Source organism: Sorex araneus, chromosome 6 (assembly GCF_027595985.1).
Source record: "Sorex araneus isolate mSorAra2 chromosome 6, mSorAra2.pri, whole genome shotgun sequence".
Classification (NCBI taxonomy): Eukaryota; Metazoa; Chordata; class Mammalia; order Eulipotyphla; family Soricidae; genus Sorex; species Sorex araneus.
The window spans coordinates 129,990,517-130,016,815 of NC_073307.1; the positions used below are offsets into that span (position 1 = coordinate 129,990,517).

The 26,299-nt window shown below is 35.7% G+C and overlaps 1 protein-coding gene across 7 annotated transcripts in view; it reads left to right on the plus strand.

The window, feature by feature from the left end:
• METTL15 (methyltransferase like 15) overlaps window positions 1-26,299 on the plus strand; it is a 232,761-nt gene that overhangs the window by 179,562 nt on the left and 26,900 nt on the right. For all 7 annotated transcript variants that reach the window (XR_008630685.1, XM_055142052.1, XM_004607862.2 and 4 more), the window contains one exon: window positions 929-1,107. Coding sequence is in view for 6 of the 7 variants with exons in the window: in XM_055142052.1 (XP_054998027.1) it covers window positions 929-1,107 (179 nt within the window). In the remaining variant the exon portion in view is untranslated. The remainder of the gene's footprint in view (window positions 1-928; window positions 1,108-26,299) is intronic.

Sequence of the window (26,299 nt, forward strand, 5' to 3'; positions counted from 1 at the left end):
TTTAGATATTTCTTGTCAATAACACTCTGGTTTGAGCTTAATTACTATATCCTTGTTATTCCAGATCCTCAAAGCAGGGCCATGACCATTAATTTAACATATTGACTGCTAACTGTACTGTTAGTATAACTGTCTTTCCAAGAAGTAAGATCTTACTTAGCTCATCTTAATCACTTAAAATTCCTAGTCATTTTTTTATGCAGGTAAATTGAAATGGTTTATCAGACTGTTGTTTCCAGCAATTGTGATTTATTAGATTTGGCTAGAAGTTGGTATTTCTTTGTATATACCTGAAATTTTCATTTAGATTTGTAAAATACTGGCTTTTGATTACCAAGTTTTATATGGTCTTTTGACATGGGGGAAATATTGGTACTGTTAAAACACATGAGATACACATTATGGTCATTCAGATTGCTCAAATTTTTTGTAAAAAAAAACTGACCAGAGATATTTTATGTAGACTCTAAGTTCAATTTGTACACCCATATAAAGAAGTTAATTTACAGTCTCAGATTTAATTAAATTCTTGGGATCTAGGCTCATTTAAAAGTCAGTCAGTAAGAGTTATATCTCTTTTACTGGAAAAAAAATTGAATAGTGATTTAGATTTTGAACAGCAAAACCCAAGCATTTCCTACTAGTTTGGGGAAAATCAGCAGGAACAATAATAGCTATTTTGAAACTTAAATCTAAATAAAATATTTTGCTTTATGCTGCCCATAACTCTGATAACTGTTGCACTTAGTCCCAACGTCAGTGGGTATTTGAAATGGAAAATCTGTTTCATTTGTGTAAGAAGATTTCTATCTCCAATTTTATAAACCTCAGGAGCTCTCTTAGACTGTATGTTTAGACTAGAAGTTTTACCTCTTATCAATGAAAACTGACCTCAATAAGCAACTTGGCTCTTTGTGTGTGTGTGTAGGTACCCTGACATGCCCACCGCAGCCGATGTCGTGAACGCCTTAGACCACCAGGCACTTACATCCATCCTGAGAACATACGGGGAAGAGAAGCATGCTAAGAAAATCGCTTCAGCAATCATCCAGGCACGCAGCATCTACCCCATCACTAGAACCCAGCAGCTTGCCAGCATTGTTGCAGGTATCCTCATTAATTCTGAGCAGTGTCTGCAAAGGGAGGGGGGAAATATAATCTATGCTATGTTATATATAGTATATTATATACATTAGTTGCATTATCTGTGTATTAACCTCCTCAAACTCCTATTGGTGATTGTTTGTACTTTAAATCATGCAGAGTAGAGTCTTGCCTACCTTTTGCTCACTCCAGCTATCTTTTGGGTTTTGCAAGTTTCTCTCCTACACATTTCTCCCTGACACGGATTTTTTAAATTTTTATTAAAAAATATAATGTAGTTTCACGATGAATTTAATAATAGTTTGTTTATTCATTTTGTTATTTTCTTTTGTTTTGTTCTGTGGCATGAGGTAAATTATTACTTGTGTCTACTGGGGTGAGACATGAAAATATAAGAGCAGAAAAATTTTTTGATCATCGCAGTGGTTGATAAGCTTCCTGTATAAGATCTGACGTTACCTCAGTTAGTTTCACATTTCTGCATTTTAATATTTTGGGCAAAAGGAGAATTGCATTGCCCAAATGCTAAAATAAAATCCTGTGACTCATACATCTATTCTAAACAACCAGCTAACAAAGGCTATGTGATGTATAGGTTATTCCACTTTGTGCATGCTAACTAAATTAGCCTGAGGGGCTTATTGAAACATTTCATCTTTTCTGCTGTTCACCACCATAAACCTCTTGAACCTAAGTCTAGCTGGGAGGTGCTTCATTATACTTTATTATAGCCTTTCTGTTTGAAGCCAAAGTTGTTTCACAGCTGTGTTCCATGATGAGCGCTTTCTAAAGCAAAAATACAACCCCTGTAAGTTGTTTAACAGAATTCTAATGATAACCTCTTTGTCTTGTTGAGCCATCTAAAACACTACATCATTCTTATTTGCCAAACATGTTAAGATTCCTTTTCATTGGTTCCTGTTAGGTCGTTTAAATGCTAAAGACATTAGGGGGAAGAGAATATTTGTGTGGTTTTAAAACAAACCTGATATTGACTTCCTCTATAATTGCCCATAGTTTAAGGAACATAATATAATTATAAATTTATTCAGATCAAGATTCAGAGATCACATAGTAATCATCTTATGGCATAATTTAATATATTCTAGTTAGGGTAATTAAAATATAAAGAATTGACTAAGTCTTTAATTATTAAAGTCCATATATACCTCCAGGCTCTCCTTACCACTGAAATTCCTTTAGGCAAGTAAGAACACAGTTCTTGTGAGTTGTATGAGTGTTATTTATTCCACGGTTATTTTTGTCCCCTAAAGAGTTTATATCGTTGACTGACATTAAATTTACTGGCTCCTGCTTTTTCTTCCCATTCTATGCACACTAAAACATCTCTAATTATCCTTTCTGTCATTATTTTTTTCATTAGCTGTGTGTTTTGTTCTGTCTTTTATATTGGGGAAAAGAATAGTGAGAAATCACGTTTCTTACTCATATGAAAATTCAGAATTTTCTGGTGCTGAAAAGGAGATCTTAGGGCTAGAGATCATCCTAGACATCCTCTAGTCAAAATCTTTCATCTGATAACTGAAGAAACTGAGGCTCTGGAAAGGTCATCAATTTACTCGGGATCACTGATTCATCAGTAACAAAGTCAATACTAATTTAGAATTGGAAAGTTCATGAATTAGAGACATAATTAGGAATCTGTCGTTAAGAAATTGTCTTCTCTGTCTCGGGATCTTTATATGTGAACCTGAAGAAATAGCCTCTTAACATTAGATAAAAATGATGTGAAGATAGGAAATAAGTATTTTCATGAAGATTATGAATCAAAAAGAGTAAAGTGCAAATATTTATACATATAGAGGTAAACTTACTTTAGTAAACACCATTAAAACATTCACTTCTGGATAATAAATCTATTTCAGATTATTTCTAATCATCCCATCATAGAATTAGTATTTACTACTTTATTGTTTATGATGTGGTTTGTTGAAAAATGGAAATTGGGAAGTGGCGGGAGGGAATGGTTCTGTTTGTGTTTATGAATTTGTGTTTGTGAATTCAGAAAATTATTTTGGGAGGAGTTGCTACATGCCAGGTACTTGTAGTAAAATTTAAAGGTAGAATGAGGGAAGGATCTGGTACTGCCTCTTTAATTCAGGAAGTTTGCAGACTAAGAGACTGAAAAAAAATCATGGCATAATAAATTACTTCTATAGTTGAATCCTTCTTATTTATTGTGGTCTGAAGTCATTATTGTGTGGCCAATAGGAGGAGCTGATACAACTGGAGAATTACAGAGCCTATGTACTGCTTGGGTCCTTTATAAAGTACATTCTTTTTGGAGTGGGGGCACAAAATAAGTATTATCTCTTTTTCCACAAGGAATATCATTTTATATGTATCTTATTACATTGATATCACTGTATCACTGTCATCCCCTTGTTCATCGATTTGCTTGAGCGGGCACCACTAACGTCTCCATTTGTCCTAGATTTTAGCACCCTCTCCCCTCTCTTTACTCATCCTTCCCAACGGTGCCACATTGGAGGCTCTTTCAGGGTCAGGGGAATGAGACCCATCATTGTTACTGTTTTTGGCATATTGAATACACTACAGGGAGCTTGCCAGGCTCTGCCGTGTGAGCAGGATACTCTCTGTAGCTTGCTGGGTTCTTCGAGAGGGAGAACTAGACAATTCGCAGACATGTGCTTCAGAAGCTTTGTTTTATAGTCTCTGGATCTTGGCTATTGATGGTCGTACCAGTCCTGAAATAGACAGTTTTTTTGGTTTGTCTGTTTAGAAGTAAATAGCAATTGGCAGTAAAATTTCAATAAAATATAAAAAATAACAGAAAAAGTTGCTCTGAGATATCCACAGTAACATCAGTGTTCAAATTTTATTTCATCATGTTCAATATGTTCCTGCTTGTGTAGATGCATATGGAGTAAAGGTTGCATATAGTGACTATTGAAAAGGGAATGACTGATGTTTGTTCTATGTCCAGTAGTGTTCAGGAAACTGCTTATTTGTGATAAGGTGTGACTCCTGGCAGTGCTCAGCGGACCATATATGGTGCCTGGTATCAAACAGTGGTTGACTATGGGCAAAGGAAACACCTTAACCCGTGTACTATCTCTCCTGCAGAAATGTAAACTACACTCAAGATATATCTTCTGCAAGCTCCGATTATATTTTTATTAAAATGAAGTGAGAGTTTGAAGGTTATTATAAAGTCTGAATGACTTTGTATTTTTAGACTCATTAGTTTTAAGTCTTTTATAATTATCTAGCCTACATTTAATTTGATTGCATTTTATGTGATCTATCAAAAATCTCCAAAGTGTCCCAATTATGTTTTCATGTAAATAGGAATCACCTTTCCTTTTACATTTATATTTTAACATTTTATATAATATTTGATTCAACTATTGATAGTGATTATGAGTACTCTGGGCTTTAGATTTGTCGCTTTTTTATAGAATCAGGATGGTATAGAAATTCTACAGATTAAAATGTTATTCTCAGAAAAATTTTAGCATATTAATTTTCATTGTGGGAACATTGTTTTGTAACTTTTCACATATGATTGGGGAACAGTTTTGTAGTTTAACAACTTTATAACACTATATCATCACTACCAAAGATTTGTTCTCCAACATCATCCAGTTTACCCTTTTTAATGCATATCCTAGCCCCATCCCCCTCTATCTGTTCTCTGTACATAATAGACAATTTGTTGTTTCCAAAGAATGGAATTGATCTGTCAAGTTCATTAAATATAAATCTTGACTTCATAAAAGAAATATAGGAAGCAACAGAGGGACCAGGAAACTTCTTATATCAGTTTCCTGGTGCTGCTATAACAGCGTACTGTAAATTTAATCTTAAACAGTAAAAATATATATTCTTTTATAGTTCTCGAGCCTTATAAGTTCTAAATAAAAATGTTAAAAAAGGTTTAGGTCGGAATATTACCTTGACTATTTCTGGCTGGTAGCACGAAAAATTCTTGTACACGCAGCTCTAAAGTATCTCTTCATTGTCTTATGGAGAATTCTCCCTGAACATCTAGAATCTTTGGAACCAAGTTTCCCAGTTAGTGGAAGAATATCACTAAGTCATATTGGATTTAGGGACTACCCTATTCTAGCGTTTTCTCATTTGATTGTGTTTGCAAGGTCTGTATTTCTGATTATGATCACATTCATAGTTTCATAAACTTTACAGGATATTATTTAAACCAGAATAGTTTCTCAGTAATAACTATATATGACAGAAATGTATTTTGACAAATGGAATATATACTGAGTACATATGAAAGTTTCTTTTGATTCTAATGAACACATACTAAATGTGTTCATGATTATTAATACCCTGGGAATTATGCAACATAATGCCTGGCTGATGTATAATAAAAGCCATGTATTGATGGAAATATAAACCACTGTGTTAAAAAAAATTATAATCTGAAATAAAGGAGAACACCACTTACAATCACAGTATACTTAATGGAAGTTAATAATAATTCGAATAATTAGCTGCAATTCATAAAACCTAAAGCCCGATACTGCTTGCTAGTACATATAGTTCTAATATTCTTCCAAATCCTGGGAGTGCCAGAAGACAGGTTTGAACCTCCAAGTGAAAACAGACTACATGTAACTACTATGAATTACTTTGCAAATTACTGAATCATTAAATTGTAAGATAATTTTCCAAACAACCATACAAATTACTGTTCATATACACTATTCATAGCTAATCAGATATTTCAATATAAACGTGTCGCACATGTGCCCTGTGATTATGGCATATCAGTGTTCCCTCCAGAAATGAATTATAAATAGCTATGATTGTTTAAAGTATAGTTTTTATTCTACCACAAGAGTTAGATTCATGAAATGTGAAAGTTGAAAATGCCTTGAGGGACTCATTATATCCAGAACTAGATTAATCAATATAATAAATCGTTATCTAGTTTATACTTTTCCTCTCCGTCTCTCTGTTTTCCCATTGTGTCTTAGTGAAGAGAGTATGTTTCAGATCCATTGCTAGTTTCATGAAGCACACCTACAGTATGTATTCCTTAGTGGAAAGCCTAAAATTCTTTACATGGTTAATGAAGGTCTTCCTGTACTGGCCACTCCTGTCTTTACTTTTATCTCTCTTACTCTCAATCATAATCTCTGTTTTGGGAATTTGAGACCTGTACCAGTGGCCCACTGAGCATTGCAGGTATGGCTCTGGGGGTGGGGGTGGAGTGGGTCTGACTACATCTGGGGTATTCTTTAGCACTTTTCTATCGAACTTGGTTGGTGCAATATCATCAGGAATGGCCCCTGGATCCCCTGAATACTACTTGGGAACAATCCCCCTCCCACCCCATATAAAACAAAAAAAGAATCTCTATTCCAGGATCGTAGTATAACTTTTCCTAACTTTCTTTTTCAGGCCTTGAATAGCAGGTCTCTGTCCCATCTCTACCCTTTGTGGCTAATACCAGCTCATTCTTTTGAGCTTATTTTAAATGTCACTTCCTTCAGGAAGTTCTTATACAATCTTACATGGATTAGTTAGGCTGTTCTTTCATTTTCTCCCTCAGTGTTGCATTTACATGTTATCATGCCTGGTTCTTCTACTGCGTGCTTACAGTTTAATATTTTCCTAGGCATTCTTGAGATCAGAAGGGGCCGTATGTGAAATATGTATCAGATAGAGAAGGGACCACTATGACAAAGATAGTTAAGAAATAATAATCACTCTGGATTAAAACTGTGTGCTTAAAGTAGGTAAAGGAACAAATATTATAACTTCTCATAATCTTATTGCAACCCATAATGCCCAGAAAGGAGGAGGGGTGGGGAAATACATGCCATAGAGAGAGGCAGGGGGCGGAGAGAGGGTGGTGGGAGGGAAATTGGGGACATTGGTGGGAAATGTACACTGGTAGAGGGATTGGTGTTGGACTATTTTATGACTGAAATCCTACCATGAACAGTCTTGAAACTATCTCTCAGTGATTCAATTTGAAATAATAATAAAATAATGATTATGCACTGTAGCACTGTTGTCCCATTGTTCATCGATTTGCTCCAGCGGGGCTAGTAAGGTCTCCATTGTGTTACTGTTTTTTGCATATGAAATACGCCATGGGTAGCTTGCCAGGCTCTGCCAGATGGGCGGGATACTGTCGGTAGCTTACCAGGCTCTCCAAGAGGGATGGAAGAATCCAACCTGGGTCAGCTGCGTGCAAGGCAAACGCCCTACCTGCTGTGCTTTTGCTGCAGCCCAAAATAATAATTATAAAAAATAGAAAAAGTGGAAAATAAATAAAAATGTATCATATACCTACTTTGCGGTTGGGTTGGTTTGGTAACACCAATCCCCAGTGATTCTTGGGGCTTACTCCTGGCCCTGCACTCAGGGAATCACTTCTGGCAGGCTCAGGGGACTATATGGGTTCCAGAGATCAAACCCAAGATGGCCATATGCAAGACCACTTTACTACTACACTTAGCTCTCACCTCACTACCTGGGTGGAGGGGATTGTGGTATTTTGGGGTCCACCTGTTTACTCCTGGCTCTGTGTTTAAGAGATCATTTCTGCCAGAGCTTTGGGACTATATATGGCACCAGGGATGGAAGATGCATGCAAGGGAATTGCTTTTCCTCCTGTACTATCTCTCTCCAGTCTATATCCACTTTTGTAATGTCACTATGGAAAGTTGTGAATTGTCATCTTTTTTGATTGTTAACACCATTCTAGGTGGCAACTGCAGGCAGACATTCCCATGTAATTCTCTTAATCATTATAGTGTCCCCAGGTGTTTTTTTTTTTTTTAGTTTTGATAGTCATTTGGTATTTTTACAGACTTAGTATAAGAAATAAAGCACAGAGATTAGGCCGTTTTTGTTTTGTAAAGTTTATATTTGTGAAATAATATCAATGTTTATATAATACTGATGGGTAGGCGGGAGGGATAGTATAGGGTATAAGGCTCTTGGCTTGCACTCAGCTAACTTGGGTTCAATCTCCCACACCACATATGATCAACTGAACTCTGATCCCTGAGAACAGAGCCAAGAGTAAGTTCTGTGCATTTACCACATGTGACCCAGAAACAAACAAAAATCAGTCATGGGCCATGAACAATCTCTCCCATATCCCCGTATCAATATACAGTAACAACATATCAGCCTCTCAGTACTTTTATTTCTCTCTAGGTCTAAGGAGCAATTTTATCCTATATGGATACTATAAAGAAAAAAAAAATAAAACCAAGAAAATTTTAAGAATCTCTCATAATGGAACACAGAAGGAAAAGTTCTTACCTTGCCTGCAGCCAACCCAAGTCCGACCCCTGGCATCCTAGATGGTTCCCCAAGCCCATCAAGAGTGATTCCTGAATGCAGAGCCAGGGGGAAGTCCTGGACATAGCCATGTGTGCCCATGAAACAACCACAATATAAAGAATCTCTAGTAATGGCAATAATAAATGAAAACCTTTATCCTCATCTCGCACACACGCGCGCGCACACACACACACACACACACACACACACACACACACACACACAAAGAATCCCCACAGGATTTATGAACTTAACTTTGAAAAATGGTCATGGACTCAATTTTGCAGAATTTGATTCATACAAACTTAATACTGGAATTGGTTTTTGACATCCCTTTGAATAAAGAAATTTCATTATTCACAGGCAGTTGGTTTGTTGTTGTTGTTGTTGTTATTTAAGCTATTCTGTATCTAAAAGCTCTTTGCATCTCTGGATACACCAAGAAAAGTCACCCATTGAGTTGTTAAATATAGCCCAATGAAAAGATTTTAGTTCAAGAAGTAGTTCTACAAGTTGCTTTCTACGTAAACATGAGTAGTGTGTAAAACTTATTGATAAATGGAGATGACGTTGACCATTGTCATCTCTTTTCTTTTTATCAGTATAATCTACTAGTTATCTTTTGCTTAAGCTAACTTGAAATTCATTTGCCATCTCCAATTTCTGTCAAGATCAGTGATGTTTGCTATTTGCTTTGGGGGGTTTTGGGATTTAATTACAAAATAGATAATTAGAAAAAAATCTATAATTCATTGATGTCCAGATGTCCAGACTGATAGGTCATATTACTATTCCAGTGGGGAAAAGAAAGGAGGGAAAGTTGCTTATATGTATTTACATCTTACTGATTAAAAATATGGACATTATTTCTTGCCTAAAATTTTCATGTTACCTTGATTCTAATTTATGAACTGGTTAAATGGCCAAAACTTAATGAATGCTCATTGAGGAAGTAAATCAATAAGATATACATTCACTCCCATTCAAAATAAAACAGAATTTCAAAGCAGTAGGCAGTTAAAGTTATTTGCTTTTTGCTTTGAAGGAAAAGCAAAGCAAAGGGGTGGGGAAACACACACATTTGAAAGCTCAGTGTAAATTAAGGCAGCTTGAGGAACAGATAAGTCTTCACAGAATATAAAATTTTAAAACAGCTTAAATTTTATTTCTGGTCCTATAATTATTTTGTTCTTTGACTTAAGTAACTTATTTATCTTTTTGTGATCCAAATTTTTCTTATCTATTGAATAGAAAAAAGAAATTTTTTTTTATTTTTTCTTTTTGGTTCACACCCTGCGATGCACAGGGGTCACTCCTGGCTCCGCACTCAGGAATTACCCCTGGCGATGCTCAGGGGACCATATGGGATGCTGGGAGTCGAACCCAGGTATGCAAGGCAAACACCCTACCTGCTGTGCTATCGCTCTAGCCCCAGAGAAAGTAATTCTTGCTGTGGCCTCCAAATGAGATAAATTTTTAGAAAAGTTCTCTGTTATAAAATGTGATTAACACTTGTAGGCTTTATTTTCCCTTTTTTATTCTAGTGGTACTCCAGAGATAAAATAAATATATATGGCCTGGAGTGATAGCACAGCGGGTAGGGTGTTTGCCTTGCACGAGGTTGATCTGGGTTTGATTCCCAGCATCCCATATGGTCCCCAGAGCACGTGACCCAAAAAGAAAAATACATACATACATACATACATACATATAAAATCAGAATCTGTCCAGGAATACCTTTCCACAGAGTACAGTCAGTCTGAAACAGGCTGATTGCTTCATCCAAGCAGTTCTTTTTTGGCTGTTCTCTTTGAGAGCTCATTTACCAGTTAGGAAGGAAAGCAATCATCCTGTGAGGCGTAGCTTTCCTCAGTAGCATTAATGGTTTGTACTCAACCTGTACTTGAAGTCATTATCTTTTTCCAGCAGTCTTTTTTTAAAAGTAGTGGTTATAGCACAGCGGGTAGGGCATTTGCCTTGTATGCAGCTGACCCGGGTTCGATTCCTCTGTCCCTCTTGGAGAGACCGGCAAGCTACCAAGAGTATCCCGCCTGCAAGGCCTGTCAAGCTACCCATGGTGTATTCGATATGCCAAAAACAGTAACAACAAGTCTCACAATGGATACGTTACTGGTGCCCGATCGAGCAAATCGATGAACATTGAGAGGACAGTGCTATAGTGCAGTGCTTTTTAAAAATAGAAAGACCTTCAGAATTTAAAAAACAAATAAAATATTTATTAATGACCAATACTATCAAATTTTAGTGAAATGTGTCTTGTTTCCTAATGAAGTGAGACATACAAGTTTACCATCCCTGTATAATTGTAATAATTTGCATGTTGTTTCCTCTGTCTTTGCCCCAAAGTACTTCTTTATTCTATCTAGCATTGCTATGAATCAGAAATAAGTGAAGATGTCAGAGAGTTCAGTTATCACTCTAGTGGAAATGATCTGGTCAAACCTATAGTCAAATTTGAATGGCTTACCAGTGAGTCATAGGAATCATTACCATGCCTATAATAATGTACTTATTCTTCTGTCATTTTAAATCTCTTGAGTTCAATCTGTTATATGCTGTATTAATATGGTAACTTCATGCCAACTAAGTTATCAACTGACATTTCATAAGTAAACTTATTTCTTATTTTAATAAGTAATCTTTCCAACAGACATTCTGTACAAGAAGTCTAACTTAAAAGAGAATGAAATATGAAAAAGGAAAAAAATACTAAAAGTCTTTTTTCCTTACTGCTAAAGCTGGCTAGTCTCAGTTCTAAGAACCAAATGGGGCAGGAGATCCCCCAGACCCAAGTAACAATGACTCAACACTAATTTATTAATAATCTAAAATAATTCTAGCTAACACTGAGCAAGGAGTAAAGACCATATTAAAGTATTGCTATTTACTCATGGAATCCTCATAATAACCCAAGAGTCGATTACTATTTATCCCTATCTTACAGATGAGAAAATTGAAACTCATGGTGGCTATGTTTAACTTTTGTCTTATCAAATAGAACCAGAACTTGAAACTAGTAATCTCACATTAGACTCGTATTTTTGCTACTATACTAGATCCCTTCCCCCATGATTAAGGTAGAAGACCAAAGTTATTGCTATAGAATGCTGAGAACTCAGTCTTCCAGAATTTCATAGGCTCTTTGGGAAGAAACTTATCTTTGGGAATATATTAGCAACCTGGTGTGTTACTGTGAAAAATATTCTATAATAGTGTCATGAATAAAAGGTTATTGGAATATAGAGAAGAGAACAATAGTTTCTGATAAGAGAAAATTTGAGCTACTGAGGAAATGGATTGAGTTACTGAGGAAAGAATTTACAGAGAGGAGACCTTTGAATTGCACTTTGTGAAGGATAATTTATAGAAAAGTTCCTGGCACCCATAGAAATTTATTCATTACACAAGTGAATATGAGTGTATGGGTAAATGAAGACACAGGTAGGATTTCAAGATCCAAGGAAAGTATAAAACAGAGAATTCAGGTTTCAATCCTTGTACCCAGACAGTTCTAAACTTCATAAAAACTATTTTCTTGGTATTTTCTTTATCAAGAATGAGACCTAGAATTAAATATGAATTTTAGCCCCTTGAATAAATATAACCAGCTCACCAGGTCTTCTAATACTGGCTGAATTTTCAACTTTTCTGACACAGGAATTGGAAAATATATCCCTCTACCTAAGAAGTCTTCTTTTATTTTAGATTCCTTTTTTTTTTTTTAACTTCTACAAGTGAAAATTAAAGTGATCTCTTCATATTGTATGTTCTGAACTTTCACAACTTTCACAATGGTATTAATTTTGTAAGGAATACTATAAATAGGCTGATCATTTTTTCCTTCTCTTTATTGGTTTAAATAAATGAAGAAATTTGGTGCCAGAGGAAGTACAGCGGAGAAGGCACTTGCCTTGCATGGGGCCTTATGCCAGCTGGGTGTGCTACCATTCCTCCCCCCACAGAAAAAAATGAAGAAGTATTTGTTCCTGTAACTAGGTATTCAGAAGTTTCAAGAATTTGTTGGTAGATTTAAGTTTAAAATGTTTGATTTACCGCCAAAAACTGTCAAAGATAACATGAAGTGTTAATAGTTTAACAAGAATAAAGATTTCATTTCTAGGAATAGAAGAAGTGACTAACAATAGTTCTGGTCAGACTTTAATAATTATGGAATATCTGGAAAGGCTATTTCCCAGAATTTTAAAAATAAGCAGCTGTGAAGTTCTTCTGTTATCCTCTTTCCCTTATTTCTATCTGTGTTTCAGGTGTTTTCATTATTTTGTCTCTTTGATCTTTCTCTTACTGCATATTGTCTCACATATTTTTGATAATTTCATGTCACTGCTACCATATATTTGATGACTCCTATGTTCTCCCTAGTGACATCCTAATTAATCTAGTAGCTTTATCAGCCAGACTATAAAAATGAAGGATTTGATAAAGTTTTTTTCATTGCTGCATTTTTTGAGAACTTATGTAGAAATTTGCTTATAATAAAAGTTTGATTAATATACCTTGAATGAATGAATGAGTAAATAAATGTTGTCCTTGGGATATTTAGAAAGTAGATGAGGCTGAAAAACAAATAATCACTTCCTTCAATACAGAGGCATTTTTTACAGTTAGACTCAGAAAAAATAAAAGTAAAAATGAATTTTATAGATATTGAGAATATCACCTTTTTCTCTACAGAGTTAGTTAGGTTCAATACTAGATTATACTTCTATATTTTGTTTCCTCATTAGCAAAGAAATGAATTTGGCCTAACAATAAAATGACACACCTATTTTATAAACACATTACAATTCATTTAATCATCAAGTATTCGTTGTAAATTTTCTTTGTAATAAGCATTATTGAGAGTATATAACTATTAGGTCAAAGTTTTTATGTACTAAGAATTAATAAAACTATATTACCTAATTATTAATCTTTAGACTTTTTTTGACTTATGAGTTTACTTTTTTTTTTCAGTTCATTACTTATATGTTTCTTAGCTCAGCTTCCTTCTTACCACAATGGATATGTTTTGAGATATTTTCATCTACAATCTGTAAGGGTTATATTCTCATATTCTGTCTAATTGTATCTTTATTTTCCCTGTGCTTTTGAATAATAAATATGGTATAAAATCAGCAGTTTTGTGATTATTTTACTTAGGACTTGGAGATGGGATTTTATTGTTATGATGTGTAGTGATTGATGAAGAATCTAATTGTTATTATCTTGTAGTTTTTTCCCTCTGGATAATATTAAGATTTCTTGTCATTGATCTTAATGTGATATACTTTATTATAACTCACTTTATTAATCATTAGTGAAACAATAAAATTCTTTAATATTTCCTTATTTCTGGATTTGCATACAGTATTTCTTTCTACATTTGACTTTTCTAGTTCTTTTCCAACTGTTTTTTACTGCATCTTATTTTCCATACCTTTGCTTCTGTATTATAATCTAGGTTAAAATGCTTTTCTGGTGTACTAGATCTTTCTTTAGATGAATCTAATTTGCTGTTTAATGCATTTGTTGAATTTCTAAATTAGTTGTTCCTAAAATTGCTATGTTTTTTTAAAGTCAGATTTTAATTATGTAGTCTGTTATTTAGTTTCTAATTCATTTTAAATTTGCTAGATACATATAATTCTTTAATATCAGTGCTTTAATATTAATATCTGTTAATATCAACTGATCTTTGTAATATCAGTTAAAAATACCATTATTTTTTATCCTCTGGTTTTATACTTCCTCCTATATATGTATTTAGTGAACATGTCTCCAGTGGGCTTTACCCACACATGTGCCTTTGGAAATTCTGCATGTGAGTTAGGACTTGCTGCTTCCTTGCTTTCCTTCCTTCTTCCTGCTGATCATCTTTCTATGGTTCATGTCTCTATTAGTAATCATTTGTTTAGAGAGTTGTTGCATAACAGTATTAAGTATAAAATATTTATTTAAATATTTAACCTAGGAATAATAAGATTTATTATTCCAAAATCCCCTGTGGGGAAGAAACCACTTCACTCTCCAAGCGGAGCAGCCTGATCTTGTGATATTCTCTAACTCTTTGTCCCTCCCCCCTACTGTCTTTCTTAGTGACTTTGTCCACAGAACAAATGTAATGGTAGATAAATATATAAAGACACTGACACAGATTATGTTTTCTTAACTTGACAGTCAGGTTTCCAATGACCTGAAGAACATTTTTTATTTTGGGGCCACACCTGGTGGTGCTCGGGACTTACTCCTGACTCTGTGCTCAGTACTTACGCCTTCTAGTGCTTGGGGAACTGAACCATATACTATGCCAGAGATCAAATCCAGATCAGTTGTTTGCAAGGCAAGCCACTTACTCACTGTACTATCTTACCAACAGGCTTTTTTTTTCATTTACATTCCTTATCAGTACTCCAGTCTGATACACAATATGTCAAAGTCTTTATCTTTTCCACAGAAAGGTATTTCCCCCCCCCGTGGATTAATTATGCTCTAAATTATGCCTTATTTCAATTCCCCATATCCAGCTAACTGGCTTATGAATCTAGCTTTCGACTCATGCCATACCAGTAAGCTAACAAGCTGCTTCCATGAAGCACTCTGCATTTTCTACTAACATTTTTGTGTATCTACCTATCCGTTCCCATAATTCTGTACACCTGCTTCATCTTTTTTGATCAGTCATAATCTTCATCTCACCTTTGCTTTACTGCAGGTATATTTCACTTTGCATCTATAACTCTTCCTATGAAATATTGTTCTTGTTCATTTCCGTGGTAATCTTTTGAGTACCCAACTCACACTCAAAGCCCAGATTTTTATTACCACCTCTTGGACAAGTTGATTTTCCTACTCAGTTCCCACAATGCCTCCAATTACTTTCTCTTACTGGTTCTTACAGGGAAGGTCTCTTAATTTTTTAATGACCCTATCACTAACATTTTCCTAACATCTGTAATAGGAACTTAAGGAATCAGACAGAGCAGTAGTACAGTGGGTAGGCTGCTTTTTGCCTTATATGTGGCCAACCAGGTTTGAACTGTGGCATCCCATATAGTCCTCTGAATACCTCCAGAAGTGATCCTGGAGTGCAGAACCAGGAGTAAGCTGGTATGACCAGGTATGACACCCAAATAAAACAAAACAAACAAAAAAGGAATTATGAGAGAATCAGACCATTACTCTTCAGAAACTTGTAATGACTGCATGCTGATATATTTTTCTCTGGTCCTCTAAAATTGGTCTATTTAGTTCTATCCTCTGCCCTAAAATGTTCTTTCCAAACTTACTCCCGTCATCTTCTCATCATCTTCTTTGTAAATTATTTCCCCCCAAATGACATATTTTTCTCTTTTTCTACTCATGTCTTTGATTGCCTTTCTGTTTTAGTGGGATAACCCAAAACTCTTCTTCCATCTTCACTGGTTGAAAACATCCATACGTTTAAGTCCAGCTAGAATATTTTCATGCTCCCTTGGTCTTTGATATAAACTTCCATAGTAATTTGGTGCTCCCCCAACCCTTTTTTTTGACAGTGTGCATATCATCAAGAATGTAGAATTTAGAATCATGTTTACATCTAAATTCTGGTTTTGCTACTCTATGATTATATAACTTTGGCGAGTTAATATTCCCATGCTTTAGTGAGAGGAGCAGACAATATGCAAATAATCACTCATATTAATACATAATTACACATTATGTAAATGTGTATGGAACAGGAAAAGTACAGGGTAAATTACTGTCACTGTCATCTTGTTGCTCATTAATTTGCTCGAGCGGACACCAGTAACGTCTCCATTGTGAGACTTGTTGTTACTGTTTTTGGCATCTCAAATATGCCATGGCAGAGCTTCTCAGGCTCTGCCATGCCGTCAAGATACTCTTGGTAGCTTGCCGGGCTCTCTGACCGGGGCGGAGGAATCGAACCCAGGTCGGCCGCATGCAAGGCAAACGCCCTATCCGCTGTGCTATTGCTCCAGTCCAAGAGCCAAATTAGTTCATTTTAAATTGGTCATTTTCATATTGCTATTTATTCTTACTCTAAACTATTGTGTACCTTTATATAAAGGGAAACAGGTACCCAAGAACATCTGCATTATGATTAAGGCAAATTAGAGTTTAATGACTGCCTTTCGATAAGAACATCAAAGTATGACAGTGACCACACTTTTCTACCCTTTGCATTCTGGATTTTTTTCAATTTTCAAATATTTTCATTTTCTTCGTCTTTCATGTGTATAAACATGTTAGGTTTATATATTTGTTGGATGGCGGATTTTAAGATAAGACGACTGAATCTGAAAGAGTAATACATTTTTGTTGTTGTTTTGCTTGGGGGCCACACCTGGCAGTACTCAGGGCTTACTCCTGGCAGGGCTCAGAAGATGACATGGGGAGCCAGGGTTTGAACCCAGGCCAGCCGCATGCAAGGCAAGCATCCTATCCGCTGTACTATAGCTCCTGCCCCCAAATTTTTGTGTTTAGGGGATCACACCAGCAATGATCAGGGGTTACTTTTCACTCTGCACTCAGGAATTAGCACTTAGGGGTATGGGATCCAATGTAGGTGGGCAGAGTGAGAGGTATATTGTACTAACTTTTGCTATCGTACCATCCCCACCCCGCAATCTTTTTTTTAGTCACGAAATATTCAACATCATCATGTAGTAGAACATTATAATAAGGCCTAGGTGACAAATGTTTTCTATATGAAAAAAAAGTTAAGTTTTAATATCCTTATATGGGAAATAAACCGACTTAGTAAACAAATTTATGCATACAGGCAGGTGGTATCTTTATTCTCCCCATAAAAGAACACAAAAAGCAAGGATGTTCACTTACTATTTCTTCACTACACTATTAAAAATCACCTTATGCTAAGAGTGCCTATATTTCTGAAATACTCATTTGTTCATTATGAGTAAACTATAATTATCTCTGATTCAGTTTTATAAATCCAAGTTTCTGTATTTGTACTTAAAGACCTTTTAAATTCTGCCACAAATAAATTTTTTTGGTTATACTGGAATTTTGTCCTATTAAATACAGTCTGTAACACTGTAGCACTGTTGTCCCGTTGTTCATGGATTTGCTCGAGCAGGCACCAGTAACGTCTCCTATGTGAGACTTGTTGTTGCTATTTTGGGCATATCAAATACGTCATGGGGAGCTTGCCAGTCTCTGTTGTGCGGGTGGGACCCTCTCTGTAGCTTGCCAGGCTCTCCGAGAGGGACATATTTTTATATTGTATGGGCTGGAGCGATAGCATGGCGGTTGGGTTTTTGCCTTTCATGCAGCCAACCCGAGTTCGATTCCTCCGCCCCTCTCAGAGAGCCCGGCAAGCTACTGAGAGTATGGAGCCCGCACGGCAAAACCTGGCAAGCTACCTGTGTGTATTGAATATGCCAAAAACAGTAACAATAAGTCTCTCAATGAGAGACGTTACTGGTGCCCACTCAAACAAATCGATGAGCAACGGGATGACAGTGACAGTAACAGTACATGTATGTAAATATAAAAACCTAGAGGATATTCCAACCCTAAGAATGGAGACTAATGGGCAGTAAACCACACTGGTCACCTTGTAGCCTTTTCTGCCCTTTAAACAGATCTGAATCCTTTATATCATTCTGGTGACTACTAGATTGATGGGATTTTGCTAATTCCAAATACAATACTTATTTTTTGGTCTGATATTATTGAACTGATGGGTGGGATCCAGGAATGTGACCTACCTTGTGAGTAATCATAGGTAAGTGGAACGGCTTGCTGGGATGTGTGGGGAGCTTGGGAAGCTGACCCATATTCCCAACACTGTCAGACATTTGACTCAAGGGACGCCTTCCATCATTTCAAACGTCTTTCTACGCACAGTAAATTTCATTTAAACTGTTTCCAGTAGGGGCCAAAGAGATAAACTCCAAGAGACTGCCCAAATTCTTTTATTGCCCTAGAATATTTAACTGCATTAAATATTATTTGAAATAACTAGGCCACCAGCTGAGGCCTGGAAATCATGGGGCAAAGAAGAATTTTTGATGATGTAGGGTTTCGCCTACACACAAAATTTTCTTTTTTTTTCCTTTTTTTTTGTCTTTTCGTTTTTTGTTTTGTTTTTAAATTTTATTGAATCACTGTGAGATAGTTACAAGCTTTCATATTTGGGTTACAATCACACAATGATCAAACACCCGTCCCTCCACCAGTGCACATTCCCCACTACCAATATCTTGGTTATACCCCCCGCTTTCCCACCCTCCCCCTGCCTCCGTGGCAGACAATATTCCCCATACTCTCTCTCTACTTTTGGGCTTTATTGCTTGCAACACAGACAGTGAGAGGTCATCATGTTTGGTCCATTATCTACTTTCGGCACATATCTCCCATCCCAACTGATTCCTCCAGCCATCATTATCTTAGTGATCCCTTCTCTATTCCATCTGCCTTCTTTCCTCCGTTCATGAAACAGGCTTCCAGCTATGTGGCAATCCTCCTGGCCCTTGTATCTACTGTCCTTGGGCTACACACAAAATTTTCAAGAAAGCTTGATTTTATCTATCACTCTGTGGAGCAATAGCACAGCAGGTAGGGTGTTCGTCTTGCCCATGGTGGCATATTCGATATGCCGAAAACAGTAACAAGTCTCACATGGAGATGTTACTGGTGCCCGCTCTAGCAAATTGATGAGCAACAAATGACAGTGCCTGTGACAGTGATTTTATCTAGAGGAGTAAAGAGAAGTTGAAGAGGTTTTCCATCTTGATGAAAGGCACTTGGAACTCCGGCACGGAGTTGCACATTTATTCACAGCAGTTACTATGATTCAATAGAGGTTGGCATGTGGCAATATCATTAGGTTGTGCATTTGAGACTTACTAGTGTCTTGGCTTGTGATAAATTGGATTGTAAGAATTTATTTTCTTGGATAAAAAAATTATTAGGTATACTCATCACTCCCCATTTCACAATTTCTTCTCATATTTCACTTGATTCAGAAATATTAATTTTGGATCCTACCTGTGAATATGTACTCTTAACACGGATGTCCTGAGAGAAAGGAGAATTTCTTATTTAATAATAATAAATATAACCACACCATTGTGGAAAATGTCCTCATAACATATCAAGAAATCAAATAGCTAATAAACCTATTCTGTTAAATTCCACAACTAGATGGGGAGGGTTGATAATGTTCATTTTTGTTACTTATTGGGAACATGACACTTGATCTTTGAAACGGTTACTTATTTCACATATTGTATCTGCCAATCAGCCAGCTATTTGCAAGTAGCGAAGTAAACATACTACTGCAAGTGAGTTTCTTTGCTGGTATGTGGTGCCAAGGAAGTCAGATGTAATATAATCCCATTAATTTATGTAGGCATTTATTCACTTTCTAATGAGGAAGTAATTTTCTTTTCTCTACTACACAGAAGTTAAATTAAGGAGTACCCAAGAGGGATGGGATACTTGGTTTGCAGTCATTGAAATACTGCTTGGTGTCAGAGGATCTTCTCATGAACAGAGTTTTCCTCTCATTAAGAAGAAAGCTCTATCGCTTGCTTTTGAACTACCTGTTAGAAAAAAACACATTTGTAGAGAGGAGGATGACCTGGAGTTTAGTGTTTGCATGTCTCTAGTCCTACCCATCACCTAGTCAGATGGTTTTACTTTGTGTGTCTTCATTTGCTCTTTTTGCCTGGAAAGTGAGGGCCAAGAGCTCTGATTGTTCATATGGCAGTCAGCCTGCCTTCATATGCGGATTTTTAACACATGGCAACAGGGTAAATAAGTGTGTTAAATCAAGGCACCTCATCAAGTTTGGGATTTTAGAGAAGAGAGTGAGGAAGTGACAAAGTGGCAAAGACCAAAACAATAAGTAGTCAAATAACTGATCTCAGAAATGAGTTTTCAGTACAGAGGAACTAAACACAAACAAAGCAGTGGGACTATCCTATATCTTATATTATCACTAATATGTTTGGGATTTTATATTTATAAGCAGATAATTCTAAAATAAGGTATGATATTTGCCAGACATGTTACTTTTTGTTTAACTTCCTCCATGACTCATTGAAAGTATATTTTCCAATTTCTGATCTCTCTACTTATACTTTTTCAGTATTGTTTTTCCTCTACCTTCACCTTAAAAATTGTTGCTTGTTAGGATGGAATCTTTCTAGAAGCTTTAACTTTCAAAAATTTTTTTTATTAGAGCATATCAAACGTATGTTTCACATTCTACTCCTAACCATCTACACATTCTACTAGCTTTGAAAGTCTACTTATGTGTATAAATGATTTTTAAGTTGACAGATTCTCATTTGTTTACCCTTACTCTTGGTTCCCTTGTCAGTGAGAGAGACTTCAGACACATCTCTGATAACAAGGTACTGGAGAATATGATTGACATTTATTCTCTTTTGTTTTATGGTTTGGGTCTATTATCTAAAAATCTAACTCTTTAATCCATTTTTGAGTGTGTTTCTGTTCAGTTTTTTAAAATAACGTTTGTTGAGGTTTTCATTTTTTCATTATTCCGTTGGCTGCTTCATCATAGATAAGATATTCATATGTGTGTGGATTTGTTCTTGGTCTGTCCTGACTATTCTATTGGTCTGTGTTTCTCTGTTTGCTCCAATATATAGATTAATAACTCTTGCTTTGAAGTCTGGGTATCTCATGCCTACAATTTTCTTCCTTTGTCTTGAAAAACACTTTTGTTATTTTGGTAGGAACTGTGTTGAATTTGTTAAGGTAAAGCAGTCTTTTGTATTGTTTATTCTTCACATCCATCAACATGGTATTTTTGCATTTGTGTCTTTGTCTTAATTCATGTCATATTTTTAGTGTATATTCCTTCACCTCCTTTATTTATAAGGGTTTTTCATATGTATTTTAGCTTTTTTGTTATAAACACAACTACTAATTATAAACCTTAATTCTACAGTTTTAGAAATATAATTGACTTGTAGATAATTATTTTGTATCTTGCCACTTTACTCATAATTTCTGGTAGTTTTATTTCATGGATTTCTATGTGTCTTATAATGTCTTCTGCAAATAGTGATAGTTTTCCTTCTTTACAATTTCCATTCCTTTTGTATATTTCACTTTTGTAATGGGCTAGAGTACTTAAAACTATGCTGAAAAGAAAAGGTAGAGTTCACTTCCTATTCTGTTCCAGATTTAGGTGGGAAACCTTTCAGGACGTCACTACTGAGTATAGTTTATTCATGAGTTAGTCATATATGTTGAGGTATTTTGCTATTATAAATGAGTTCAATGTTTTAATAATAAATGAATGAGTTTTGTCAAATTATTAGAATCTATTGGTACTCAATTCAATCATGTAATCTGTTCTTTTAACAAGACTTATCGTTCTGGATTGTAATGAAAATGATATTAGCATGCAACCCCTGCCTTTTGGATGCTTGTATTTCAGTGAGAGAGACAAATATCTTTAAGACCATGGTCTTATTGCAGGTTTGGAGGCAGATTTTTTTTCTGTAGTATTGGAATTCATTAGAAATTGTAAGAACCCAATAAGATAAATTAAAGCATTCTTTAATATATTTTCTTCTTACCATTTCCAAATTTTGAGAAGTGCAAATGGTCCATCTCACAGCAGAACTGCATACCCACTAGGTAAAGGTGTCATGTTCACTCTGCTAGAGCATTTACTTTAGACTATTGCTTTGTCTACATAATCTGGCAGGGAGACCTCAGTAAGGCCCTTCTTAATGATTCATAATTACATTTACTGTTGAAACCTATGTAAGTAATAGAAATCATGATTCAGTTTCAGCTACTCATCTATGCTAAGCATTTTCAGACAAAAGTAGTATAGAAATTTTTTTTAAAAATAACGTGTGAAAAATATCAATTCTTTTAATTCTGAGGCATGTTTCTTATTTCACTTCAGTACAGAGTGTCCCTTGTTATCTTTATTCTCAAGACTATAACTTGATTTTTTTTCTTCCCCTATTGTATGAGGATTTGTAAGCCTCAAACATTCATAGTGAGATCATGTTGTCATCAGATTTAACTTAGTAGGAGTTAGGGATTAGATGAAACCCTGAAGAAGTGTAAAAAGAACCTCACTGAGGAAAGCCAATTTTATCCAGAACCATTCAAGTTCACAGATTTTAATTAACAGTTTGGAATTTGTAATATTACTTGAATTTCAGATGGGTGAGAATTTAACACTATATTAAAGTAGCCCAGGCAAAAGGACACAAGTTGCGTCACAGAGACTTATTAAATGTGATAGAAATTCAACAGACGAATGCCAGCAAACAGGTGCAGGAGCTGAATTAATTTTTAAACCCTACCACTCAGGGGGAATTGCAGTGCATCCCGTTGACAGCCACAGCACATTGCTAATTTCATTCACAAGCTTAAAAATCTCAATACATTTGAGCATGTGAATGTATTAAATTTTTAAAAGTGTAAGTAGCATAAGGATATCCCAGAACTAAAAATGATAATTTCTCTCTGGGACTTCAAGTCAATTATCTAACCAGAAGCTTGGTGAGTGAGTGAGTGTGTGTGTGTGTGTGTGTGTGTGTGTGTGTGTTTTAATGAATGAAATCTATCTAACAGCTTCCCCATACAAATCGTGTCCTATTATTATATGTAGTACAGACTGTCACTGAGCAAGGTTTTTCTCTTACTTTTAATATGAAATCCCTTGTGATACAACCAAGGGGAGGGGGGAATATGAGTATTCACTGATATACTTCCCAACTTTTGTTGTTATGCAAGGGGTTTTTCATTCAGTGCTTCTGATGCTGCTAAAGAACTGGAATATTCCCCAAGCTAATGAAAAAAAAATGCAACAAAACAAAAATAAAGCAAAATATAACTGGCCTTATGTAGGATATACTCTTAACCCTGTTTGTAGAGATAGAGTGGTACCTTGGGAACCATGTGATGCTGGGCATTGATTCTGGGACTCCAACATGCAAAACCTGTACTCCGGCCAATGCACCACTCTCTTCAGCCTTTATTCTTCACCATATGCAAACTTGTTTCCTTGTATTATTTAGCTGCAGAATGTTAAACATTCGTTTTTAGAACATAAAGCAACTTTACAGCACTCCCTAGCAAGTGAGTCAGGAAAAGTCTAATATGTATTCCATTTGATCAGTCTAGTTCTTAATCAAAAGCATGTAATCAGTACCTGCCCAGAAGTCTTTTAATAATGGCAGCAGTAGAAACTGTTTCATTTTTAAACCTACCATCAAGAAAACTGATGAAAAAGAGACAAATGAACACTCTAATAGCCTGAGCTAACAATGTGTTATTTTCAGTAGACAAAAAGGACAAAAGCCAAAGGTATTCATTACCATTCCCAGGGTAAGAGACCAGGGCAGTTGCTGCCTTCACCAGATGCACAGTTTTCAGGCTTGACAATGCACATTTCCCCGAGGGAAATGTGAAAAGAAAGCCAAACTCTTGCAACTTGATGCAAAGTGATTTGGGTTCCATTACAACATCTCTCAGTAAAAGGCCATCAGGCATTGAGCAGATTCCACACTTGTTTTCTCCCAGAAAATGAGATTGTTATATAAAGCACCAGACATGGAATCAGAGCTTCTAGAAATCACTTTAAAGCATGTGATTTTATCTTACCTTCTTTACATTCTAATCAAGATAAAGAAGATAATATGGTTTTGTGAACAAACCATCTTAAACTTATTGCCTTGTTTGGGGCAGGATTAAGACAAGGAAACTCAGAGATCATCCTTCCCACGTTGTTTCGTTGTTGTTATTGTTTATTTTTGTTTTAATGTACTAATACTGATCTGAACTTCCCTAGATTCTCAGATGTGTTGAGCAGAAATGATATGCCTTTCTCATAAGGAAAGGCGGTGCATGATATGAACTTCATATTAAAAAGGCCTGAGTTTTCATATGGCCTTTTCAAGTCTCTGTAAAACTGGAAAGAAACATTTAATTTCTCGGTTTCCAGTTTTAAATGGTAACAAGAACATTCATTCACAATTATTCTGGAAATGTAGTGACATAATAGAAATTAATATGTGAAATATCTGTTAAGTATCTATTTTTCCCAGATGTGTCAAGCAGAAAAAAACAAACTTCCATAGAATGGGTAGTTTTATTAAAATCTTAAAGTTCCTTTTTAAAGAAAGTAAACATGTTACTGAACAAAGTTAAATACCTCAACCTTCACCATGCTAATGGGCATTGTAGGTCCATAGAAGATATGCAATAGACTCCATTTATGAGTCCATTTGTGTGAGATCATGTCAAAGACACATTGACATGAAATTTAGAGAATATTTTGCTATATGAGGGTCAAGGTTGTGTGTGTGTGTGTGTGTGTGTGTATTTGCTCGTACAAACCAACAATAGTTTGTATGAGGCTTCTTTATAGCACATTTCAATGTACTGGCATATCATTCTTCTCACGGGGTATGTCTTAATAAACATTTTAATGCCCACCATTTAGCACATTGTGTATAATAAATAATAAATGAATGTATACTGTTATTCAGGTGGTGATTATTAGATCTTACCAAATATTGTCAATGCCAGTTTTAATCTAGATTTCTTATAGTCTCAGATTTCAATGCCATAAATTTCTTTAAACAGGATTTTGTGAAGTATTTAAGGAAAAGGGCATTGTATATGTTTATTCAAGACCAGAGAGAGAACTCAGTGGGCTTCACCAATGGGATGTCTATGTTCAGTCCCTGGGACGTGATGGTTTCCCTAGTACCACTAGAAGTGACCCCAAGTACAAGGCTTGTAGTCACCCCCTAACATCTCCAGTTATGGCCCATAAGAAAACATAATGATACAAAAATATTTTTTATCCTTATTTAATCTTGCCTAAACAAGATAACTGGTGCCCAAAGACACTTCATAACAACTAGAGAGAAAAATGCATATTTAAAATATAGTGACTGTCATCCCGTTGTTCATATATAGTATATGTTATATACATGAGTGGTAAGCGAAAGTCAGATTATTTATGGGAAATACTTTTATTTTTGTGTTCTAAATCTTTTAAGAGCTAAAAGCTACTTTAAAAAGGCTATATACAAGGGAAATTTCAATTTTGGATACACAGATCTTTTTTTCTCATTTCTAAATGAAATGTGCAATGTTTAGATGTTTTAAAAGTTTTTAGTGAGGTTGGAGAAATAGTTCAGAAGGTCACATACTTTCCTTGCATGCAGCTGACTCAGGTTTGATCCACAGCACTGCAGATGGTTCTTTGAACACCATCAGGAATGACCACTGAACATTATCCAGGAATAAGCCCTGAGCATTTGGTATGGTCCCTCTATGCCCCCTCACCAAGTTCAAAAGAAAAATTCTGCCAGTTCTTATTAATAAAGAATGAAAGAATTAGTTTGGTAAACTTCAAGCTAATTTATCAAATCCCCTTCTTCCCTTGTTCCATTTTAAGTGAGAATAGTCAATGTATAAATGACACTCTTGACATCACTACTTTATGCAAAATATGTCAGATGCTCTTAAAAGTTTTATTTGATCTTTACTATAGTCCTGTGAGAAGTGTTTTTAGTCTTATCATTCAGTAGAGATACAAATTCAGTATATATGTGTGCATATGTATATATATTTATGGGCTGGAGGCTTTCGACTTTCACGCGGCCAACCCGTGTTCGATTCCTCCGCCCCTCTCGAAGAGCCTGGCAAGCTACTGAGAATATGGAGCCCGCGCGGCAGAGCCTGGCAAGCTACCCATGTGTATTGGATATGCCAAAAACAGTAACAGTAAGTCTCTCAATGAGAGACGTTACTGGTGCCCGCTGGAACAAATCGATGAGCAATGGGGTGACAGTGACAGTGTTTATACATA